Consider the following 22,307-nt stretch of genomic DNA (forward strand, 5'->3'; position numbering starts at 1 on the left):
TGTCCTGCTACTGTTGAGTCACACTTTATTGTCCCTGTACCACAAGCAAACGTCCTCCAACTTTCCTGTACTCGTCCTGCATTCTACTACTCTCCATTATTAATGCTGTCTATTAGGGCTGCACGATAACAGAAAAAATGATTATCACGATTATTTTGCTCAAAATTTTTATCACGATTAATAATGACGATTATTCCTTTGGTAAATGAAGTCTGTGACCAAACCAGTGTAGCCTCGGCCAGTTATTCACAGATGCTGCCCTAATCATATTAGCTGCGTTGTCTGTTGTGATGCACACAAGTCTTTCTTCCACCAAGCCCCAAGCGGACATCGCTTCTTTGAGGCCGACTGCAATAAACTCCGCTGTATGGTCTTGTGGGAAAAACGAAGTTTGCAAAAGCTTGCTTTTCATCTCAAACTCGCTGTCAATAAAATGAACTGTCAAGCTCAAATACGGTTCTGCAGTTCTGCTTGACCATAAGTCGGTCGTGGCAGCAAAATATTCAAGGCTGAGCCTGAGAATTTCTCTTTCTATTTCTTTTCGGCATTTCGCATACAGCGAGGGCAGCGCAACATTGGAAAAATGGTTGCGTGAGGGAATGCTATATCTTTTATCAAGTGTTGCGATCATTTTTTTAAACCCCTCACTGCTTACGGTGGTTATTGGACACATATCCTTGGCTATATGGTATGTGATCGCCTCTGTTATTTCCCGTTGTCTTTGCGAGCTATGCAGATATGGTATTGCGTTGAACAATGTCCCTGATATTGTTGTCTGTGTTGTGGATGGCTGGTAATTTTTTGTTGTTGCTGTTTGTGCCTTCAGTCGTTGAAATTCTTGATAGTGTACTTTGTGGTGGCTTTTAAGGTGGTTGATGAGGTCTGTTGTGTTACCTTGGGACGTTTGGACGGAACAGGAGCAAAGTTTGCACAAGACTCGTACCTGATCAACATCACATTCCTCGAAATCGAAATAGTTCCAGACAACTGAGTATGACCCCTTTTTAGGAACTAACGATCGCACTTCTGCACCTTCCTCACGTTGCTCCGCCATCATATGTTTATTCTGACTGACTGTTATTGCTGCTATTGACTTCTACTGCTTCAGAAAGCACTTGCAATCTAGACGCAGTAACGTCATAGTGACGCAGTCCAATCCGTAAACTCAGCCCATAAAAAACAGTTTGGTATTTATACTGTAAAATCGCGACGATATTTATTAACTGATCGTGGGTCATAAATATCGTTATCATGAGAAAAAAAAGATTAATCGTGCAGCCCTACTGTCTATAATGGAAAAGTCATCTGAAAACTTCCTGGAGATGGCAAGTGCTTGTATTGTGTTGGAAGTCTGTGTAGAGGGGTGAACAGGATGGGAGACGTGACAGTACCCTGATGTGCTCCAGCATTACACACACCACCGTTTCTGACACACAGTCCCGCAGCCTCACAAACTGCTGCCTATTAGTTGGGTAGTCCATGATCCAGAAGATTGTAGGGGCATCAAGATTCTAAGCTTTTTTTTCTCTAATTTATACAGATGGAGAAATTAACATTCCAGAATTGTTTGTTATGTGGTTCTTCCATGTGGCATTGATTGCATGTTTTGAGTACTTGTCCTACTGGATGCATTCTGCTCTCTCTGCTATATTATACCTGATTTTCTGTTAAATTTACTTTGTTTTCTTCACCAGGCCTCAAAGCAGAAAAGTGGTTTGCAAAATGCCATCTTACAATAGTTGTAATAAACTCTGGTGATTATGGTTCTAGTGGAAGCTTTATTTCAAAGTCAGAAAAATTGGAATTGGTAAAATCGGGGCAACGTGGTCTCAGTATCTACCTTTACAGGATTCTTTGAAGTTCTTCCTGTTTGGCACTGTCCTGCCGCCCCCACCCACCTTCAGTGTTTAAACATCACTTTTTTTTTCTTTTCACCCCGCAATTACTTTTGTTCTGTTTCTATAGGTAGAATTTTACATGTGCATGTATGAATATTATGCATGCATATGTAGATATCCATCCATTTTCCAACCCGCTGAATCCGAACACAGGGTCACGGGGGTCTGCTGGAGCCAATCCCAGCCAACACAGGGCACAAGGCAGGAAACAATTCTGGGCAGGGTGCCAACCCACCGCAGGACACGCACAAACACACCCACACACCAAGCACACACTAGGGCCAATTTAGAATCGCCAATCCCCATATGTAGATAAATAACCTTCTTTTGGCTGCTCCCATTAGGGATTGCCACAGTGGATCATCTTCTTTCCATCTCTTCCTGTCCTCTGCATCTTGCTCTGTCACACCCATCCCTGCATATCCTCTCTCATCACATCCATAAACCTCCTCTGAGGCCTTCCTCTTTTCCTCTTACCTGGCAGCTCTATCCTTAACATCCATCTCCCAATATACTCAGCTAATTTTCTCCCTCCTCCTCTTCTCCTTTGGCCAACAGTAGCACAATTTCCACCAGCACCCTGTTGGGTAACAAAACTGGTGGCGGTTGTTGTTAACCCGGGGCCCGACTGATCTGGTATGGAAATTTGTATTGTTTGCGCGCATATTGATTTGGCAAAATTTTACACCAGATGCCCTTCTTGACGTAACCCTCCCCATTTATCCGGGCTTGGGACTGGCACGAAGAAACACACTGGTTTGTGCATCCCCTGTGGCTGGGTTATACATAGATAAATAAAACTAATTCTTGCAAAAGTCTTAAGTAAGGAGTTAGTATTGCAAAATTGCAAAATGATTCTAGAACCTGGGTAAAATCTGTATGATGAGATTGAAGAGTTGTACGAAGCTCAGTTTAGTCATTGTCTTAATGGACATTTAATGGATGCTAACAATGCTTTTAAACATGTGCTGCTTTTTTATTTTCAGGGATGCTGGTGACTCATTAAATGACTGTAAAATAATTTTTGTCAATGAGATCTATAAGATTGAAGAACCAGGAAGTGGCACTCCCCCCTGTTCAGAGAGTCCCATGAAAAGTATGTGAGATGTTACTTTTTTGTAATTTAAACAGAAGTTTTCACTGTTGTAAATCAAGAGTATGTATGTTTTAATATGACACTAGGCCTGCAATTAGTTCAGTTTTCTTACACTTGACTGTATAAGATGTGGGTGGTGCACACAGTATGTGGTGGGATAGACCCAGTGCATTTATACAATGGATTAGAAGTTGTGCTCACTTCTGTCGCCTAAAAATATGCTGGTTTTCCTTATTTTGACCTATACAACTGTATGTAGTGAAATCTAGTTTTTTCCACTGAAATTTTCATGGGTCAACATGATAGTATAATTTGCATTCAGAGGGAATTGCAGTGAAAAATAAAGATGCAATCGAACAAAAATCCATTGAGACACAGGTTGAAGGAACATATTGAGCATATGATTAAATAGCTTTGTCCCATAAGCATTGGCTTAAATTAATTTATTGCCAATGTTTGGACTTTTGGTTCTGTTGCATAGTGCATGTTGCTTGTAGATGCAGCCCTCTATATATTCTGTATTTTGGCAATCTTAAATGTTGCTTAAGGCCAAGGATATCTAATAGTATGTGATTAAGGGGTGGCTAACATGGCTCGTATTGCTTGCTGCACTATTGCTAATAGACTGAAACAATCTCAAGGTGATCCTTGTTTCAAAGGATGTGCAGGAAACCCAAAGGCAAGGAGCTACTGGTTAATAATTGGGTCTTGGAAGGTTCTGTTTATTTTGTGCTTTGCAGCATTACTCAATTTAGTGAAATCTATCTCTCTATCTCTATCTCTCTATCTCTATCTCTATCTCATGCCTGTATTAAACTGAACTAGAATTTGTAATTTACTAACAAAAATGGCTTTTTTTTAATTTTTCAGCAACAAATCACTTTAGTGGTTCTAAGCGACAATGTTCAAAAAGCTTGCTATTTTGGTATCCTTGTGCACCATTTTAGAGTACGTATGTAAAAAAGGTGCCAGGAAAAATAATTTAATACAATTTTTTTTATGTTTCATAGGGACAAATGGTCCAGAGTGCAAACACTGCAAAGACGATCCACAGAAAAACTGCCGTATGTGTAATTGCCATGTGTGTGGAATAAAGCAAGACCCTGATAAGCAGTTGCTATGTGATGAGTGTGACATGGCCTTTCACATGTATTGTCTCAATCCTCCACTACTTAGCATCCCGGAAGATGAGGACTGGTGAGAAATTTGGACCCAGGGTGTGTTTTGGGGTGGGGACAAAGCAAGGTGGCCACACAACCCACGAGATACCCAGTAGTTAGTTTTGTTTTGTTTAAAGACAAACATTCTATCAGAATTTTTAAGTATTAACGTTACTTATTTCTTTAGTCTTTCTCAGAAAGCTTTGTTTTTAGAACTTTTATTTTAGCGTAATATTTTTAATCATTAATATTACATTTTTATTACATGTAATGAAGGGATGTTTGAAGAAAGCAGATTGTATTTAAATGCCTAATTTTAAAATAAAAAAATAGGCTTCCGTAAGCAGTAATTTACCCTATCAAATGAAGTCACTTATCAAATGCATCATCAATTTGCTGTTCTAAAATGTTCACTCTCTTTTTGTTCTATGTAATGTAGGTACTGTCCAGGCTGTCGCATTGATACAAGTGAAGTGGTGCTTGCAGGAGAGAAGCTAAAAGAAAGCAAGAAGAAAGCTAAGATGGCATCTGCAACTTCTTCAAGCCAAAGAGACTGGGGCAAGGTAGGAATCTGTTTTTTGCAGGTGGGTTTTGGAAAGTTCAACTTCACATCAATTTTTCAAATGCAAACAAGCACTTTAAACCCCCACATTTTTCTTTCGAATGGAATTTCAAATAAGTTTAATGACATCAGTTTTATTGTCAATGAAGCCAAGTATATTTGACATAGCTATGTAGCATTACTTTTTTATATACATTGTTACCATCTTTAAATGTTTTGTGCTTTCATGTGCAAGTATTTGTGAATTTTAACTAGCCGAGAGCAATACTTGTGAAGTGGTAGAAACTGATGCTTGCAATACCTTACGTTTTTAGTATGTGTTCCAGCCATGTCATCCTAGGGAGCCTTGCTGCTGGTAGAAGGAAGCAATACTCGGAGTGAGAGTGATTCCTCAGTAGAGATGATGTCTCACAATTGTCCTTTAGTTCCAGACTTTTTTTTTTCTTTTTAACCAGTTATACCTTTTTCAACTCCATGTGCATTGTCATTATTGAAGACTGTAGGGTTTTTAAGCATAAGATCAACCTACTGCACATACACATCGTCCAATGTTAATTAATTTAAAATATTTGTGCTTTGCAATCAAAAGTACAATAATATTGCTTTGCCGTCATTAAGTTTGTGATGGTTTTTCTGTAAAATAAACACTGTTCCTTTTCTTCCCATTAACGGACATTTTTCACTTTACAACCAACAAAATCAGGCTAATGAACTTCAGCTGGAATTCGGTTGTAACTTGCTCTGGCTGTATTTTAAACTTCTCGGGATGCTTGATGGAGGTCTGGTAGATTTCCAGTGGTACTCTGCCCTCTCCATTCCACTGCTGTAATCTTTTATCTGTACCTCAACCTTAAAATCACTAGTTGATGAATCTTTAACCATTTTCTCAGTGGTGAAGTGCTATTGTCACAAAGTTGAACTGACAATGCCCAAAGCTCCTGTGTGACAGAGGGGTGCGATTTATTTCACTCCCATGCCCCACATAACAAATAGAGGAGTAGGTTTTTACTGAGTTATGGGAGTCTTTCAGTGTATTGTTTATGAAGACTGATCATCATAAACTACCTGACGTATCTTAGCATGTGCATGTATTACATTTTATTCAGGCATTTCCTTCCAATAACTAAAAGATACTACTTAAAATAATGCCAAAAATCAAACTTGTCGGTTTAAGATTTATTTCAGATCTTCTTTAAAAACTGCCTTTTTGTTTTCAAGCTACCTCACATAAGTGATCAGACTTTGGCTTTTTATTATACCTGCATATTAATGAAGAATTAGTCACTGTATTGGACTGACTCTGTACATTTTAGTTATCCTAATAAACATTTTGTTTTCAAAAAATTCACTAAACAAATTTTGTATTCAATTGGCTTTATTCCTGAAAACAAATTGTGTGTTTCAGAAATTGATTGTTAACACACTGCATTATTGTATGAATTAGAAATATTTGCTTTGTGGTTCAAAATATCAACAGTGCCTGTCCATTATGGAAGTTTTGGAACACTAACAAAATACACTTTATTTTTGGAATCGTGTAGTCTGTTGTACACAAGGTTGGGCCCGGGGTAGACACACAGACTTCTAGCGACACTGACTGGATATGCCATATTCATCACAATCCAAAAATAAAGGAATGGAAGGTTCTCATTTATTGTGGTTGTGCATGATTTTGTGTTTCAAAGGCTACTCATCTGACAATTGACAGGCCATAACATCTTGCTATTGAAGCATGAGTGAATTGTGTATTTCATGACCAAGCCTATAAAGGCTTAAAAGAGGAACATGAAATTCCATTTTTTTCCATGAAAGTGCAGTGGGATTTTTCTGCTTTATTAAGTTAAAACATTGTTGGATTTTTAACTAATAGGCATGATATCCGGTGTCCTGCACAAAAACCCCCATAACTTATAAAAACTACTTTTCCCTCTCTGTCTGCCCACTGTACTTCTAAATTCAAAAACAATTGCAGTACTTTGGCTATCCTATTAACCAGACAACATACTGCTAGAAACGATCTTATGCTAAGGCCATCTATCTGAATGGTACAAACACATCAGACAGCTATGATACACACAGACAATGATGATTGCAGAACTGCAATCTTTTCACAATTTTCTTATGCTACAGACACAAAGTTGTTTGCATTGAAATCCCAAGGTGTCATGATTGAGTTTATTATGCTCCCATTAGCTGATTGAGAGCAAGACATAATTAAAGGTTATCAAGCCATGTCCTGGAATTTTATTATAAAGAAATTGTAGTGAATTATATTATATTGCTTATTGTGAATTTTTATAATATTGAATTCTGCATTATAAGGGTGTCAACCTAGAGCAAGAGTACTCCATTATGGTACTGGAGGTCTGCATTGGCTGCAGGATTTTGCTTTACAGAGTTTAATTGGAACCCATTTGCTTATTGATAAAGTAATATTTCTTTTGTGCTTAGTTTTACGTAATTTGTTTGTTGCCATCCAGAAACCTTAATTGCTGCAGTTCAAAACAAAATAGGAGACAATTCAAATCTAAATGCCCATCAGTTAATGAGTTACAAATGACAAAGGAACCATCAGCTATAATAATTCATTACATTTATATAGCGCTATCCAGCTCGCATGCTTCCATTTTAATATTTATACATGCATCATGATATCTGTGTTTAATAATATTGTGAAATAAGAGAGAAGGGAAGCACCAAAAAACACATGGATAAAGTTCTCAACAGAAACAAAAAAAATGCAATTTTTGTCTTGGAAGACTAAAAGCACAAAGAAGCCATATAGTGAAACTTAGTATTTAATTATCTTTTAGGCCTGACTTCTAATTACGAAGCTGGCTGAAATGAAAACCAGCAGCAACTGCAACCCTTGAGGACCATAATTGAGTTACATATAAAATACATATTGTGATATTTTCTATTTACTGTAATCCATTAAGCCAATTTTATGTATATAAATATATATATATATTTTCCTTTTAATTTTTCCTAGGGTATGGCTTGTGTTGGTCGCACAAAGCAGTGCACAATTGTTCCTTCAAACCACTATGGTCCTATTCCAGGAGTACCTGTTGGTACATTATGGAAATTTAGGGTGCAGGTAAAACATTTTCCTTTTAAGATTGTACAGTTTTTTTTTTTTGTTTTTTTTTTTTTTAATATGCTGATTGCTTGAATAACCTGGTCTTTTTCAAACTGAAAAGGTCAGCGAATCTGGAGTGCACAGGCCTCATGTGGCTGGAATTCATGGTCGAAGCAATGATGGAGCTTATTCCTTAGTGCTGGCTGGTGGCTATGAAGATGATGTGGTGAGAATGATTTTGTTTTTCTCTCAAAGTTTAAGAACTCCATAAAAAATCAAGCGTTTAATCCATTTAAATTCTTAAAGGAGTTATGTTTGGTTGAGCGATATTTGGCGCCATTAGTATTGCAATGATTTTACTGCCTGTTGGGTAAGAAATTCTATGGAAAACACCATAGGAAGAAGTAATAAAATGTGAAACGGAGTGTAGTACAGTTAGGACGTGCAACCCCAACAGGAGAGGAACCTTTCCCATTATGGGATATCTTCTGAAACAAAAGGGGTATGTGTATTGAACTAAACGTTCAGGTGAATGTTTCACACAGGTGCTTGCTTGTTTTATAGGACAATGGCAATGAATTCACCTACACTGGATCTGGTGGTCGAGATCTGTCTGGAAACAAGCGTACAGCTGAACAATCCTGCGATCAGAAACTCTCTAACATGAACAGGTTAGCAATGTGCTGAAAATATCCTCTCTACTGGTTAGTGGGGGCATGGACACGGTGCTTCACTAGGCAACAGATCATGAGCATAAAATATATATGCCCATAGTAAGCATGCTTTCTGGTTTAAATGCTCTGCAGTGCTCTAATGAATTTTGCAATACTGAGAGATTCTGGTGTAAAATGAAACTAAGCCGGGCTGTAATTTTTTTTTCCCTTTGTTTTCACTGGTGAGCTTGATTTTTCTTAGTGTTATAGATTGGTTATAATTCACTTCCATAACAGGATTAATATAATTTTTAGAATTCATCAAATGTCAAAACCAAAGAATTAAGGTTTGTTTGGGAATGAGGGTTGGGGGTTATATGTAAGAGTTTGCCACTTTTGACCACAAACAGGTTTATTTCTCATTACATCTTCCTCCAAATGTATTTGTCATTGTTTGCCTATGGAATGCTTCTTAGACTGCCGTGGACCAAGCATAGTTAGAATTTAGAGTTAAACCTAAATGGTGTGTGTGTGTGTGTATAACTAGCATAACTTTTCTTTGTTTCACCATTGTTTTGAGTTTGTTGTGTTCATTTTGTTTTTTACTGATATACTTTGTTGTGTAGTGCATGTGTCCCACTTAAGTAGAAGTGCACTTAAGTAGTAATTGAAGTGCTGCTAGTGGGGTGCTCATGCATCCTCTCAGGGTGATGCATGGGTACAGTATATTATGCAACCCCCCCCCCCCCCCCCCACACACACACACACACACACACACATTGTTATGACATGAGTGGATGAGGCTACTCTAGGTCACTGACTTAATTAATTTGGGGTCATTCTGGATGGTTTAAGTTGGTAAAATTCTCATTACTGCTCTTTGTCATCAGGTCAGTTTTTTCCTCCATTAATTGGGACAGTGGTTTGATATCAAGCTTCTCATTGATGATGGTATATGTGTCATTTTAGACTTCATTTTGGATTTTTTTTTTTTTTTTTTAATGCATTGGTGAGGTAATTGCTAGCTGCTTCTGGAAATTTTGTTGATTTTTAAAATCATTCAGACTACATTTTTTTCACCAGCAGTGTACTGTTTTATATTTCGCCCAGAGGCCGTTTTTTTTTTTTTTTTTTTTTTTTTATTCCTCCCTCAGGTGTAAATATTTTGACTGCAGACATTTCAAAGATCGGTATATTTCAGAAGGAAGGAAAATGCTTTAACTTTTAATTTTTTCATTTACTTTTTTCCTCACTTTATTCAAACAGCTTAGTTTTATGCTTTTTTTATAGCACTAAGTTCCTATGGGCAGTGTCCTCCTTCCCACTCTGTGCTGCAATCTTTAGTGTAGCTTTCTTTACATTTTCAAAGGTCCCTCATGTGTATAGCCTCCCCTCGGCTTCAATTCATTTGAAAACCTGAATTTTTTTTCTGTTGAATAAAAGCTGTTCAGTAATGACATTTGGTACCAAGTCAGTTATACTGAACAAGGTGCCAAAGTGCATTTATCAATATGTAGTGAATAGAATTTGAGTGGTCAGCCTTAGTCAATGCAAAGTACCCTTGGAGGTGCTAGCTTATACTCCACTCCACTTATCTGTTGACTAATGCCTGTAAATGGTGTTTGATGCGAGTTTAGAGTGCTACTGCAGCAGGCTGTTTCCAGAGAGAGGCTTGTATCTCTTCTTGGGATAATACTTACTGTGCATCCATTTGTCCCTGCTGTTCAAAGCTAGATAAAGCTGTTACTGCAGTTTACTTTGTATAAGTGGCTGTCATGTGTATAGTAACAAAAAAAATGTAAAATTTAGTCTATCGATTAGTACTATTATTTTCACCAACACACGGATATCAAATAACTAGACGGCCATGATAAAGAATTTATACTGATACAAAATATGTTAAAAGCAATACTTTCATGCTCAACCGGACTAAACATCTCTTAAACAGTAACATGCCACAGAGTTAATATTTTCTTCTACAAATGTTTACATGAGCCCTCAATGTACTTATGCACTTTTCGTACATGTGGTGAATGATGTAGTGCCGACTGCCTGAATGGATGAATACAATGAATGTTTCATATAAGACAATTCAAGAATAAGCAGTTTTTTTTCAGAATTATTCAATTATTGGATATCTATTTTTCTGTTCTGATTTATATATCTACTTTGTGACAAATTATTTTTGTGGAGGATATTCATTCCCATGAGCTTAGATTTCCTTGTTAGTGGTTATCTTATAGATGGGGATGTGTTGACTAATTAAAACCTTTTTCTCCAGTTTGTTAATGTGATTATTGTGGTCCTTTTTTATATAGACAACTTCCTGTAACAGAAGGAGGTGGGCACAGACTGTTAACTCACGAAGCACAACAGAGGGCACAGTGACACTGTAACAAAAAGAAATACAAAGCACAATGTGTCAGTTATACACAGCAGTTCTGAGAATATGGCTAGTAGTGTGTGTTTGCTGATATCCACATTTCAGGCTGGCTGGTCAGCTTGAGGGAAGCTGTGCTTGAACTTGTGTAAAGCTCAATTGCATGATTCTAGAAAGAGCATATAAATGACATAAAGGACATAGAACCTGTGTTTCCATAACTGATGTTGACACACACTCTTTAGTGTAGGGGTACTCAACTCTGGTCCTGGAGGTCTGCAGTGGCTGCAGGCCTTTGCTTTAACCAAACATTTAATTAATTAATTAAAACCCATTTACTTACTAGTAAAGCAGTGTGTAATTTTTGAACTTAGTTATTAACTTTTATTTGTTTCAATTTAGAACCCTTAATTGTCTTTTTTTTTTTTCTTTTTTTTTTTTAAAGCTATAAACTGTTGCATTGAGGTTTTCTTTGTTTGTTTGTTAACTGATGGCTGCTTAAAAACCTTAATGAGGTGTAGATGACAAAGGAACCACCAGCTTTTCAGCTGACGTGCTCTCATTTAAACTGAGTACATGCATCATGAAGTGTCTGTCTGTGTTAATACACTGTTTTGAAATAAGAGAGGAGGGAAGAACCAAGATGTGCAAATCTGTTCCTGACCACAAAAAATGGATAATGTTCTCAGAAAATGAAAAATCTACAATGCGTCTAAAGATTTGTTTTAGAATAATAAAAACACTAACAAACCATGTAATTAAAATACTAAGTTTCACTTTCTGCCAGGTCTGTCTTCTAATTATGAACCTGGTTGGAATGAAAACTTGTAGCCACTGCAGACCTCCAGGAATGGAGTTGAATACCCCTTGGTGTGAATGACTATTCAGGATTAAGCCGAACTTTCCTTTCTCAAATGCATAGTCAAGTTCAGTTTATATGCTTGACAAGAGGATAGGAGTAGTATTGTATTTAAGCCTTATTTTTGTGTTTTATCTTTTGCTGGACAGAGCTTTGGCTTTGAACTGTAATGCTTCATTGAATGACAAGGATGGGGCTGAAGCGAAGGACTGGAAAGCAGGAAAACCAGTCAGAGTGGTTAGAAGCTCCAAAGGGCGCAAGCATAGCAAATATTGCCCAGAAGATGGAAACAGATATGATGGCATCTACAAGGTGATCTATGCATTCATTCTTTCAGGCTGTCAGCCTGAACATATCCTGTAAAAATGACAATAATGAGGCAGATTAGTAAGAAGAAATTCTAAATGTCTTTTCACACTACAATTTGCATGTTTCTTTGGTAGGTGGTCAAATATTGGCCTGAGAAAGGAAAGTCTGGTTTTCTAGTGTGGAGATATTTATTAAAGAGGAATGATGAAGAGGCTGCACCTTGGACAAAGGATGGGAAAGAGAGGATCAAGAAACTGGGTCTGACTATGCAGGTAATTAGTTTGTTTCCGTAATGCCTTTTAAAGTATGTCCTTGTTGTTAGAGCTTACATTTATATGTTGCTTCTAAATTGAGGAGTTTGTCTATTTCTACAATGTGACTGCTGGTAAGTGAAATGATGTACATGGTGACAACTGAAATCAGTGGTGGAATCTGAAGCTTTGACTTACAATTGAACTGTAACTGAAAGGGAGAAGGGTTACACTAAGTAGCATGCTTGGAGCTATAGTGGCAGATTAGGTCATAAGTCTTTCATTTATTGTGGAAGTTCTTCACCTGTGGGCACTCACATTTTATTTGGTTACAGTCTCATGTTTAGTAGATCTTCTTCTTCCGGCTGCTGCCATTAAGGGTCGCCACAGCGGATCATTTTCTTCCATATCTTTCTGTCCTCTGCATCTTGTTCTGTTACACCCATCACCTGCATGTTCTCTCTCACCACATCCATAAACCTCCTTAGACCTAACTCTTTCTCTTCCTTGGCAGCTCTATTCTTGGCATCCTTCTCCCAATATACCCAGCATCTTCCCTCTGCATATGTCCAAAACAACGCAATCTCGCCCCTCTGACTTTGTCTCCCAACCGCCCAACTTGAGCTGATCCATTAATGTCCTCATTTCTAATCCTATCCATCCTTGTCACACCCAATGCAAATCTTAACATCTTTAACTCTGCAACCTTCAGCTCTGTCTCCTGCTTTCTGTTCAATAAGAATTAAAAAATTTTTTAAGGTCCTGTGTATTTTTATATATTTAAAAAAAAAAAAAAAAACTGGTTGAGTAACTGTTTCAATAAGCATCTAGTCCTTCTTCTGTTTTGCTTTACCTGAATAAGGTGGTTGTGCGCACAATTATTTTACACTTTGAAAAATTAGACATCACCTGTTAACAGATATTTTCAAGACAATGTAAGCATGCCATGAAGAAAATGGTGCACTACGAAAATGAAGTGCAAGGTTATTGAAAACCACCAATCTGTTGAAAATTCTAGATCTACAAAGCAATAATAATTGAAATTGAAAATTACTTTTGGCTTATATACTGTTTGGCTAAATTTACAATAAGTCACATTTTCAGTTCTGCATACTAGCACATGACAGACTACCCATTCTATCTAGCTTTAATGTTTGTCTTATTCTTGCCAATTTTAGCATGTACTGCAACATTACTTCGACTGCACTGTGCCTCTAGAATGTTTGCTTGCATGACACTAACTAGTCTCCACAATTTGATCCGTGTTTTATGCTAATGTAGGTTGTTGGTGCTTAAACATTAGGAGCTTGGGTTTAAACGTTGGGAACATGCGTTCTGTTTGGTATTGCAGTCTTTCCCCAAACCCCCTCTGGTCTTGGCTAATTGCTGTGCACTTTCTCTTGCTCTCAATTGCTTGCTCTGCACTATGGCAGACATGAAGTCGCTGATAAGTAGCTTGACTCTGCTTGCTTCTGTTTGATTTTAGCCATTTCTTTTCAACATTGTTTAAAAAAAAAAAAAAAAAAAAAAAAAACACGAATAAAATAAAGGAATTTAAACACTGGACAGGGTGAACTTCAATGCAGTAGATAAGCTCTGTTTAACAACAGAGTGAAACAGTTCATGGTTCACATGGCTGCGCTTACCTCCTACATAGCAACTGGCAAGAAATAACTGGGCATCTTGCATATTGATAGCTTCTTTGCTGAGGGATTGTAACCTTCTCTAAAATGGAAGTGCTAAAACATTAAAAGCAGTGCCCACTGCTTCAGTAACTAAGAGAAAAATCTACTGGAGAACAAATTCTTCAGTTTCAAATACATTTTAAAAATTCACATTTTCTTTTTGGGAAAACTAAAACAGTGAACAATATACTGCTAAGAACGATATTGGCCTAGTGACATGCCTTTAAAATGAAGAAGCAGCCCAGCTACAAGTAACACCTTCAAAGCCTAAAATGGTTAAAGCGGACATAGACGACTGTTATAAATGAGAAGCAGTGCTGATTGCACTAAACATATTGTATCCTGGACCTGAAGTTTTATTTTTTTAAATTTTACAATTTTTTTTTTAAATCTTAATTGTCTGAATATCCAGTTTACACAGGTCTGTCTCACTAAAGTGTGCTTTTTTTTTTTTTTCCTTCTACCTGCGTGTGTTATAATTGGTGCCACTCCCAGTGCGGGAACACCTACCTGATTAATAAAGTCTGCTTGTGTGTGTCGTCAGAGCATGCAAAATGGAGGAAGATCAGAAAGTTTGACTGGGGTCTATATGTGCGTGCTTTGTGGTTACACACACAATATGATTTGGGCTATTTTTTATGTGTGTTGTATGTATGATCATCTTAGCCAGTTTTGAATGCAAAATTGGTTAACTATTGAAACTTTTTTACTCGCATCCTTAGAAGCACTATCCAGTTATGTAGCTTCTACACCACATCAAGTATCACAAAGTGCGCCTGTTCACTAGTATTTTGCTTTAATTTTATGTACCCTAAATGTAACACTTCATTTTTATTTAACCAGGTTAAACCATATCATCTGGCCATATTGCAATCTATGGAGGGTCAAGTGACTGTAGTGTGTACTTATAGCAGGTTATTTGTGGGTTTTTTTTTTTTATCATTTTAGTATCCAGAGGGTTACTTGGAAGCTGTTGCTGCAAAAGAGAAGGAAAAATTAAAGGACGAAGAGGATGAAGTTGTGGAATCCACACCAAGCAAGGGCAAGAGAAAGAGGAAATCGGAGACCAGTAATTTTTTTTTTTTCTGTATCTAATTAACGATTGAAAAAATATTTTAAAAATATCCAGTAACTGTATTGTCATTGGAGTAATAATCTGAATAATCTTTATTTTTGTTTTTCCCCCTCACCCAATACTACTATTAGCAGACATGGTATCGCCATCTCCAAGCAAGAAAACTCCAAAGAAGGTAAAAGTTGAAGCTTATAAGTTGACAAAGGAACAAAAAGAGATGATTAAAGAGGATGAGTTGAACAAAAAGCTCTGGAACGAAGCATTGGAGGCCCTTAAAGAAGGACCGGTAGGTTGAAGTGTTGGATTTGGGTTTTTTTTAGTATTGGATTATGTCCATGCACTTAAATACAACCAGGAATTTAAAGTGAATGCAGATGAAAAAGTTGGCACCTCAAAACTAGTTGGCAGCTTTTGAAAAGTCAGCTCTCATTCTAGTGTTCGCTGTTTTATAATCGGACTATTCATTGTGAAAGATCCTCAATTGCCAGGAAATCTGTCCTATTACATTTTTCTCCTATTCTAGCTGTTATTTTAATTTGCTGGCACTATCCCTATGAGGACCACTGGCTGCCCTGTTTTAAAACCTAACAAAAGCTGCATTTGACTGTATTTGTAAGAGACTTCAAATCTATTTCAGTGGCCCTTGCATTTTAAACACTGACCAACTTGTAAATGTTACTGGATAGTGAGTAGCTCATTAATGAAAAAAAGAGTGCAATTAATTTATGTTGGTCAGTACTCTGTGTTTCTTTTCAAACTGGTCTTAGTGAAAAGAAAAGATGTCTAGTGGTGAATTTCAGATGTGCACACCATAGTGTCATTTGAAATTTTTTTTTTTTTTTCATCACCAGTGTATATTTGCCAGTTAAACTACACTTTTTGCAAAGAAATGATATACTCAAACATAAGTGAATGAAATATTGGAGGCTGTTCTAATGATCCAGGTCTTCATTAATGCAGCGTAGAAAGGCAGCTTTCAGAAATTCAAGAACAGGTAGACAACAGTTTGACAAAAAAGTTCAATCACAGGCTTAATTGTCTGAGAGTTTAGAGCATGTATTTAAAACAATGAGCATAGCAACTGTATTGCATAAGAAAATATTGGTTTGTTCATTTTCTAATTTGCATGAGTAGGTAAACTATAGTGCATGGTGGTCAATGGAAGTATAAGAATTTTCTTATCCAGTTAGTATCTACTTGGCTGCAAATGAAGTTGGAAACCATAAATTTAAAGTATGGATTTTATCTTTGGGTAGTTTATATTGGCACCAACTCTTTGCATCTCTTAACAATTTTTATTTTTTTAAATTTTTTTTTTATCACAATGGTCATAGTTGTATTTGAAATTATCTTTAGTGCTTTATAGGTTTTCTTTGGTTCAGCATTTTTTGGAGTTTGTTAGATATTGAATTCTTTAAACCTGGAGTGACCCTATAAATGGCTCGTATACAGCATTGTTTTGAAAGCTTTATTTTTTTTATCTGTTACTAGTTAAAGTGTTTGGTAAAATTTCAAAGCCAATGGAGATTGCAAATTTAGTTTGGTTTTGTGCATTTCAGTTGAAAAAAATTCAGACTAAAATACAGTGAGGTAAGATAAATGGTAACATTTTACTTTTTATGTAATTTTAAATAATAAAAGGTCTCAATGGTAGAGGTAGGTGGTAGCTGCAGGGTACCTACTGTATTTAATGTGGGAAGTAAGTGCATTTTCTGTGGTCAAGAAAGCTTACCTGGGGCTGTTTGTTTTAAGGTGGTTGAAGTTGCAGTCACCATTTCCTATAAATCTTTCATTCTGAGGACTTTGGCCTCGTCAGTTAAAATGTGTTAGCATGGCATGCCCTAGGCAGAGATTCTACTATCTTTCACCCACAAACTGGAGTCTTGTGAAATTTTTTAACTTTTGAATTCTTTTTTTTATTTTTGGTAAATTGTGTATTTGTGGGCTGCTGGGAATGATTACAGTTTTGCTTATATTTTTCTGAATTTCTATATCGGCTTCACTTTAATAAATTCTGTGCTAGTGGAGCTATGTCAGTGTCAAACTGGTGCCAAGACAAATAATAAATTGTTGTGATGGCTGTTTTCTGCTTTGTAGGATTGTTTCTATTGTCTCATTACTGGGACTGAATTTGTAGTTAAGCTTATTAGTAGGATCATTAAAGATTTAAGTTCCTTTTCTTGAGTCAAACCAAATGTACGTTTTTCTCTCTGTAAAGAGTCTTGTATGTAGTGTTCTTCAGAGGGTTTGTAATAATGTTATTTGATGATTTTTCTATCTTTGAGCTTTTATAATGCTTACATCCCATGTTGGGGACCAATAAAGTAGTGTAAAATGCATAACAAAATAGCATTGTATGAATTTGGTTAATGATTGTGGCATAGTTGGGATTTCTCTGGTGAAAATCCCTCTAGTGCACAATATTAACATTTAAAAAAAACAAAAAAAAAACCTTTTGTTACAAACCCTACCATGAAGAGAATTACAAAATTTTAATGTGATGGTTTATTTTTATAATTTCCCCTTTTTGTGGTAATTTTCAGAAATTTCTTAATAAAGTTGAAGAGATATTCCTGTGCATTTGCTGTCAAGAGGTTGTCTTCCAGCCAGTTACAACAGAGTGTCAGCATAACGTCTGCAAGGTGAGAACAATACTTTTGGGTTTCTGTAATAGTTCAGCTTTGCATCAGCCATATTGGTGAGCAGTATTGGTTCATGAACTATTCTGTGCAAATTGTGTAGTTCACCCTCTCCCATCCTCTTATAAAATAATGGGGGCATCGGTTCAAAGGTGTCTTGACTGATGGATTTTAAAGAAAAAAAAGGAAAAACCTGTGGGAAAGTTGCTGAGAGAGTAATAAATGGGATTATTAAGTTCTTTTGTTTTCTCACAACATGACAGTTGGTACTTTAAAAGCGGAACTCTTGTATCATACATTTATGGTCTAGATGTATTATTGCTCAAGTGGGATTGCTCTGGAAAGTTTTGAGGCGAGTGATTTTAGTTGTCCTGATGTGCAAAACTACCTTCACCACAATGCATCAGGTACAATGAAGGTTTTCTAGAGGAATTTGATCGGTAGTAAGGTGGCCATTAAAGTTTGATGTGGATAAGTATGTTGTTTAATTATGACAAATTGAGGAATCGCGTACAATGGGCAGGATAGACAAAGTGATTAAAGTTCTGCTTTCCAATTAAAAAAAAAAAAAAATTGCATTACCCAGATATTTTTCTTATATGATGGTTGTAGTAGTGGCTAACAAAAATCCATGGCAAACTGCCATGACAGCTTTTGTGTGTAGGTTGTTAACTAATAGAGGACCTGAAGCAGCCTACATACATACAGTAGTCTGATAAGGAAGCAAAAAACCTGATGACGTTTTGCAAAGAGCAAACAATGTTGAACGTTGGATGAGTAGGTTCATGAGGTAGCATTTGTTGCAGCATAGGGTTTGGGCCAAAGTCTCTTAATCTAGAAATGGATGTATTAAAGGTATACTAGTGTGATAGGATAGTTTTCATGTAGTGTCTAAGCCCAACCTTTGTAATGTGAGAGGGGATCCCAATGCAAATAATACTACATACCTTTACATCCTGTCGGTGGAGTTTTCTTAAAGTATAAAAGGGTTTTACTGCTAGTGTATCCAGATTACTTTTAAGTAAGCAATTTTGGACTTTTGTATATATAAATAAATAGGAGAAACACACAAGTTTTGGTTACGAATCAAATCATTGTTAACTTGAATTCCCAGTGCTTAATTCTGCTAGAATACCTTCTTACTTAAGCCAGATGTTAAGGGGTAAATCAAGCTTGGTTTGTCAAATGTTAAATTAGCTTGCACACCATAGCACTTTTTTAAATGAAGGACTGTGCAAAACTGTTAACTTGTTCAAGCTTCAATTTGAACTTTCTGCAGCAGTCTTGAATCTGTGTGAGCAGATAAAGGACTATAGGCTGCTGTCAGACATACTGTAAAAAGTATTACAAGTTAATATTAAACTGCTTTTGTTTTAAATGTTGCATTGTTAATTTAGGATATGTATGTTGTAAATAAAGCGGTGGCCATCTAGACCAGGGGTGGGCAATGTCGGTCCTGGAGAGCCACAGTATGTGCAGGTTTTTGTTCCAACCCAGTTCCTTAACGAGAACTCAATTATTGCTGATGAAGCACATATTGCTTAAGTGACATTTTGATGCTTCATTTTAGTGGTCTCGCTTGTTAAGGTTCTCCAACTTTAATTGCTTATTTCAATCTCAAACTGCTGCATTCAGTGTTTTAATTGCTCCTTATTAGCAATAAGATGTAAAAGACAAAGCAGCCAGCAGTTCTCCAGCTAGCTTTTTTCCAATTACATCTGTGTGTGTTGTTCATGCACTGTTTGATTTAATAAAACACTTAATAGAAAAATGTGACAGACTGAAAATGATCTGTTTTAGGCGTCAAATCATTTGGATGATATCCTTGGAAAGGAAAAAAATCTACGATATTAGAGCCTTACATTGCACAGCCTAACAAGCCATAAAATTAAATAAGGTCTGAGATTGGCAATGATTGGTTTCTAATTAAGCAGTTGGGTTGGAATGAAAACCTGTAGCCACTGCGGCTCACCAGGACCGACATTGCCTACCCCTGGTCTAGACGCTGCACAGGCTTTGGAATGTAGAAAAGAAATAAATTTGAAGGGGGGGGCAGCTTATAAGTGACAGGCTATTTTCTGTGCTGCACTATTCATAGAAGTCTCATGGATTTTTACCTACTCTTCTTTAACAGGAATGCCTACAGCGCTCCTTCAGGGCTGACGTGTTCACTTGTCCAGCTTGCCGATATGATTTGGGAAAAGCTTACACTATGGTGGTCAACAAGAAGCTTCAAAATATACTCGATCTATTTTTTCCAGGGTATAGCAGTGGTCGATGATGGATATTTAACTACGTGTAATCGTCTATAAGGAGTTTGAAAAAAGTGGAATTTAAAAAAAAAAACAAAATGGTTTTAACTATGCGCTTATCAAAAACAGTCCCTCTCCTTAATATATACCCAGATATTTTGTCACTCGAAACTGATCGTCTCCACTTTTTGATTATTCAATAATTCAACTCATGTAAATATTTAGTTTTTTTTCTTGTGTGTTCCATGTAGTCCCTTACAGTTTTTATACATTTAGAAAGTAAACAGCCATTATACTTAATGTCACATAGAAGCATTGATTTGTGTTTTCAATTTGAAACGTTTTATCGTATTGCTAAGAGTTATTCATTCCTGAAATTTAATATTGCATTTCTTTAAGTTGACATGGTGTGGTACATCATCCCATTTCATTTTTCAGTTTGAAATGCCTTGTGTGTTATGCAAAGTTCTTATGGATGACTCTACCTCACCCATCTTTGAAACCCATCCCCCACCCCAGGGACAATTTTCAGTTTGTGTCATAGTTAGAAAAAGTAGTTTTAAAAAGTAAACTAAGTTAAATGCATTTCTAAATGCATTTTTTTTTCTTCTTCGGATTAATCTGTTTCTAACTGTTTATAACATTTTTGTTCTGTTTGCTTAGCTTTTCCCTTTGGCAGCATTTATATTCTTCTGAGAACATCTACCAAAGGCAGTAGCAAAAGATATCTCAGTACAACTTCATTAAGCCCAGTGGTGTCAAACTGGAATTTGTATATTTTATATTTGCCTTTTGTATATTCCCATAGGTTTTATGCAGATTTTATTCAAAATTTAGTTTTATTTTAATAATGTAAACATTTCAGGGATATGCATCTCTCTATTAGTGACTGGTAAAATCAGAAAGGTGCATCTTTCTGTTAGTGATTGATGGAAACGTATACTTTACGTTTTTTTTTCCCCCCTTTCTGATTATACTTCAGATTGGCTATTCACTTGTTAGTCATTAATTAATTGTGTTTATTTATCACTAAATGGATTCAGGTTAGTATTTTTAAATCTTTAAATAAAGATTTCTTTTTGATAAATCTGCAGTTTGATCCCTATCCCTTCATCATTTTAAAATGATAGTTGGAGTTTGTGTTTAGTTTTATATTCATGTGTACTGTGTGTTTCTATATGTATACAGTATTTTTATATACATTATTTTACAGTATTTGTTATTGTGATTCAATAACCTTACAATGTGTGGAATTTTCATTTTACTGGTGTGAGTGCCAATGAACCTCCTTTAACATTTGCTTGAAGAAAAGAGTGAAGAAAGTAGTGATGGATGGCAGAGGTCTTTAATGAGCCCGTTTGCCTTTCTGAGGCAGTGAGTGCTACATTTGTCCTGAACAGAAGGCAACTGGGTGCCGGTCATATTCTGTGCTGCTTTCACCACCCTCTCCAAGGCTTTTATGTTCTTGAGTCAAGCTGGTGCTGTATTAGGATGTAATGTAGCTAGTGATGATGGACCCTGCTGTGCCACCTGTAGATGTTAATGAGAGCAGATGGAGAAATTGGACGTCTTTTGGACATGTGAGGAAGCAGAAGGAGCCAAAATGTGCAGCGCCCACTTCAGCTCATTAGTGGTAGTAACTCCAAAAAATGTAAAGCTGCTCACTCTCTCAACTGCATCCCCTACAATGTAAACAGCAGTTTAGTCTGCCATTGGCTTCTTGAGATGTATGACAAACACCTTTGTTTTGCTGACATTAAGGGTCAGGTAAGTGTCCTGGGATCACCTTATCAGCAGATGAACCACCTCTGTCAGTTGTCTCATCCTTGTCTCTTTGACAATTACAGTACTTTTAACAGCTTTTTAAATGTTCATGTAGATGGATGACTTTAATTAAAGAATATTGGTGCTGAAGTCTGAACTGCTGCTGCTTCAGAGCATTGGGTTTGGGCTTCAGGCCTGGTTGCTTGCTGGTGTGGAGCTTTCACAATTTTGAGTATTTCACTTTCTCCCCAAATGCGCATTGGTTTTTGTACATGGTAGATTGGCTTGGAGTGAGTGAGCAGATGTACAAAAGTATGTATAAAGCTTCTATGATTGCCTCCTGTTGCATCCATGATACTGTACTGGAAAAGGCTTTTCAGATATTGGTTGTGGTAGAAATTATGCGGGTTTAGATATGTGCAGAAGAGAGATGCTGAGTATATTGGGAGAAGAGTACTAAGGATAGAGCTGTCAGGCAAGAGGAGAAGAGGAAGGCCTAAGAGAAGGTTTATGGATGGTGGTGAGAGAGGACATGCAGGTGATGGGTGTGACAGAAAGATATGGAAGATGATCTGCTGTGGCAACCCCTAACAGGAGCAGCTGAAAGAAGATGTAGTAATGCTAGGTGAAATGTGTGAATTT

The 22,307-nt window shown here is 36.8% G+C and overlaps 1 protein-coding gene across 2 annotated transcripts in view; it reads left to right on the top strand.

The window, feature by feature from the left end:
- Positions 1 to 20,988, top strand: part of uhrf1 (ubiquitin-like with PHD and ring finger domains 1) — a 38,200-nt gene extending 17,212 nt beyond the window's left edge. The window contains exons 6-17 of one of the 2 annotated variants that reach the window (XM_028816601.2): positions 2,885 to 2,994; positions 4,005 to 4,191; positions 4,594 to 4,717; positions 7,709 to 7,816; positions 7,920 to 8,024; positions 8,363 to 8,469; positions 11,840 to 12,002; positions 12,134 to 12,271; positions 14,884 to 15,004; positions 15,142 to 15,296; positions 17,554 to 17,652; positions 19,784 to 20,988. In XM_028816601.2, coding sequence (XP_028672434.1) covers positions 2,885 to 2,994; positions 4,005 to 4,191; positions 4,594 to 4,717; positions 7,709 to 7,816; positions 7,920 to 8,024; positions 8,363 to 8,469; positions 11,840 to 12,002; positions 12,134 to 12,271; positions 14,884 to 15,004; positions 15,142 to 15,296; positions 17,554 to 17,652; positions 19,784 to 19,930 — 1,564 coding nt within the window. In that variant the 3' untranslated portion in view covers positions 19,931 to 20,988. The remainder of the gene's footprint in view (positions 1 to 2,884; positions 2,995 to 4,004; positions 4,192 to 4,593; positions 4,718 to 7,708; positions 7,817 to 7,919; positions 8,025 to 8,362; positions 8,470 to 11,839; positions 12,003 to 12,133; positions 12,272 to 14,883; positions 15,005 to 15,141; positions 15,297 to 17,553; positions 17,653 to 19,783) is intronic. The other variant, XM_028816602.2, reaches the window with a different exon arrangement.
- Positions 20,989 to 22,307: the final 1,319 nt, after the last annotated feature.

The sequence above is a fragment of the Erpetoichthys calabaricus genome, chromosome 12, assembly GCF_900747795.2.
Source record: "Erpetoichthys calabaricus chromosome 12, fErpCal1.3, whole genome shotgun sequence".
Lineage (NCBI taxonomy): Eukaryota > Metazoa > Chordata > Cladistia > Polypteriformes > Polypteridae > Erpetoichthys > Erpetoichthys calabaricus.